At 34.8% G+C, this 3,309-nt stretch overlaps 1 protein-coding gene across 1 annotated transcript; it reads left to right on the forward strand.

The window, feature by feature from the left end:
- The first annotated feature begins 825 nt into the window (after nucleotides 1-825).
- LOC107832823 (phosphoenolpyruvate carboxylase kinase 1-like) lies at nucleotides 826-2,248 on the forward strand. Its single transcript, XM_016660716.2, has 2 exons — nucleotides 826-1,647; nucleotides 1,740-2,248. The coding sequence occupies exons 1-2, from the start codon at nucleotides 867-869 to the stop codon at nucleotides 1,793-1,795; spliced, it is 837 nt and encodes a 278-aa protein (XP_016516202.1). The 5' UTR covers nucleotides 826-866; the 3' UTR covers nucleotides 1,796-2,248.
- Nucleotides 2,249-3,309: the final 1,061 nt, after the last annotated feature.

Raw genomic sequence — 3,309 nt, forward strand, 5'->3', positions numbered from 1 at the left:
GTTAAAAAAATACATAGTTTGAAATTAATTATTTTGACTATAATTTTTTATATAGCTCTAAATTTTTTTTTACAGAATTTACCTAAAAAAGTAAAAATACACAGTTAAAATAAATAGTCATTGCATCAAAATAAAAAATAAAAAAAAGTGTACAATTGCAAGAAATTACAAATGCAATTGTACACTCTTTTTATTTCTTCTTTTAATGCAATGACTATTTATTTCAACTATATATTTTTTATAACTTTTTAGATGCCTTGACAATTTATTTCAATTGTATAAATCTTTATTTTCATGTCAAATTCAAAAAAAGATTAACTAAAACTTTATTATTTTTGGCCAAATAAAAATATTTAGCCTAAATAATGTAGTTACATCCAAGTTTTATTATAAATTTTATTCGAAAAAATTATCTAAAAAAGTAATATTCTTAAAAAGGTAAAAAGATATTTTATTTTTTTTAGAAAAAATGCCACATAAACAGAAAAATTCACGTGGCAGGCGAGTGCACCCACACTTTTGCCACGTCAACATCTTGGGGGTAATGGCCCTCAAAAGGCCAAGTTGAGAAGTAACTAAGATCAAGTATAGTTCAGAAAGGATACTAATAATTTGAGTCAAGTTTAGAAATGGTTTAAGGTATTTCGCCTATGTTAAACTTAAACGGAGAAAGAAAAAAAAAAGGAAAGAAATCCTCCTCGTGAATATCTCTCTTCTGCCCTCCAAGTAAAACCGACCAGCGCATTATGCGAATATTCGATTTTGCTCTATTTTCACAAAAGCCCCTCCCCTACCCTGTTATTATAAATACCTCCGCTTTCTTTCAACAAAAACCCCCAAAGACCAAACAAAAAAGCCTAAATAATATGAGCCAAGCCTTGAAAAGCGACTTCCAAATCTGCGAAGAAATCGGCCGTGGTAGATTCGGTACCGTCTACCGCTGCTTTTCTCCGGTCACCGGTCATTCCTTCGCCTGTAAATCTATTGAAAAATCCCTCCTCCTCGATTCCACCGACCGTGAGTGCCTCGACAAGGAGCCCAAAATTCTGCAGCTCCTTTCCGGTAGCCCAAACATTCTTCACCTCTATAAAATCTACGAAGATGAAAACTTCCTTCACATGGTAACCGACCTCTGCCCTAACAGCGATCTCTACGAGCGGGTTTCCACCGGGCCGTTATCTGAACGGGCCGCTGCTAATATTTTGGCCCAATTAATTTCCGCCATTAATCACTGTCACAAAATGGGGGTGGCCCACCGTGATATTAAGCCGGATAATATCCTTTTTGATTCTCAGGACAGGTTGAAATTGGCTGATTTTGGATCTGCGGAGTGGTTTGTTGGGTGTGAGGGGTTGATGAGTGGGGTGGTGGGTACCCCGTATTACGTGGCGCCGGAGGTTTTAATGGGGAAAGAATACAATGAGAAAGTTGATGTGTGGAGTACCGGTGTTATTTTGTATATTATGCTTTCTGGAATTCCTCCTTTTTACGGCGAAACTCCAACTGAGACATTTCAGGCTGTTCTAAGGGCAAATTTGAGATTTCCCACTAGGAATTTTAGGTCGGTTTCGCCTGAAGCTAAGGATTTGTTGAGGAAGATGATCTGTAAGGATGTTTCTAGAAGGTTTTCAGCTGAACAAGTCCTGAGTATGTATTTTTGGCCCTGTTTTTTGGTTTTCATTTTAGTTTGACTTTTGGTCAACTCCGGCTGATTTTGATCTTACTTTTGTTAAATGCAGGACACCCATGGGTAATTAATGGAGGAGAGACTAGATCAATGGCTGATTTAACCTGAAGAAGATTAGTAGTGTTTTATGAACTACTCCTATCTATAAATACTAGCAGTACATATTTTATAAGCTTCTGCTGTATATACACCAGCTCCAATGTCTGAAGATTGGAATGGCCTATGTGAAAAAGAAAAGAATGAGAAGGGAAAAACTCCATAGCAGGGGCTACTCAAGGTTGTGTATTGCAGGGGTTCCTCTCTTTTTTGAACCTTTTTTTCTCTATGCTGTTGTATTGTGGAGAAGAATCTTTTGAGGATAATGAATCTCCTATATAGTATATGAGACTAAAAAGAAAAAGAAAAAAAAAATCGGCTATGTAAAAATCTATGCTTTTTTCCCACCTTTATGTGTTTTTGGAATATGAAAGGTTGAGGAAGTGAGGGAAGGATAAGTGTTTATCCTTCAGTTTTGTAATAAAGTTTGCTGGTTTTATAATACTATGATCTTTATCTTTATGATATTACAGTTTTGCAATATAGTTTGCTGCTTTTACAATACTATTAAGATATTTTCTATAATATTTGTGCCAATCACAGATTGAGAATACCATTCTTACCTTTTACTGTTGAGGTGGAAGTGAGTTTTGAACATTTGGATTATGCATTTCTGCTTTATGATATGAATCTTGAATGCTAGTATGCAACTTGATGGAAGTTGTATGAAAACATGGGGTTGAGTTTGAGTTTTAATTTTCTGTTTTAATAATGTTAAAGTATAAATATTCTGTAATGTGTTACTTTAGTTGGGAATCTCAAACTGAGAAAGGCTATGTCTTTGAGTTTCTAGGAGGTTAATGTTGTTAACAAATGCTTCTCTGGTTATGTAAAACTTCATGTTTTTTCCACCTTTATCTATTTTTGGAATGAGAAAGGTTGAGGAAGTTAGGGAAGCATTAGTTCTTATCCTTTGGTTTTGATTAGATGAGCACTATGTAATAAAGTTTGTTGCTACTATAATGCTATGTCCTATTACCTTATTGTTGCTACTGTCCGTTTATTGATTCTTTTTGCTATACATGAGTCGAGGGTCCGTCGGAAATAACATTTACTTTCCTAAGGTAGGGGTAAGATCTGCGTACATATTATCCTCCCCAGACCACACTTGTGAGATTATATTGGTGTTATTGTTATTGTTGCTGCTATTATAATGCTATGTATCTTTAAGATGTTTTATAATGTAGGAATATGTATGTGGAATCACACATAGAAAGCACCATCCCTTCTTACTGTTGTTGAGGAGTGCTTTTGAGCATCTGGTATTATGTTTTTCTGGTTTACTGATGTGAATCTTGAATTGTATGAAAGCATCTGATTGATTTTAATATTCTCAGCTTTATTGATGTAGAAGTATCCAGAAATTCTGTAATGTGTTTTCTTGAGCCTGGGATATTTAGTAGCATATTATTAGGCATATAATAATATTCCTACCCATTTTGTCTGTGATCTCTTTTCCACTAAGACTTTGTTGCTACCACTTACAATAGAAGAGTCTCAGCTTTTATAAAAATTAAGGGGTCGTT

The sequence above is a fragment of the Nicotiana tabacum genome, chromosome 16, assembly GCF_000715075.1.
Source record: "Nicotiana tabacum cultivar K326 chromosome 16, ASM71507v2, whole genome shotgun sequence".
Taxonomy (NCBI): Eukaryota; Viridiplantae; Streptophyta; class Magnoliopsida; order Solanales; family Solanaceae; genus Nicotiana; species Nicotiana tabacum.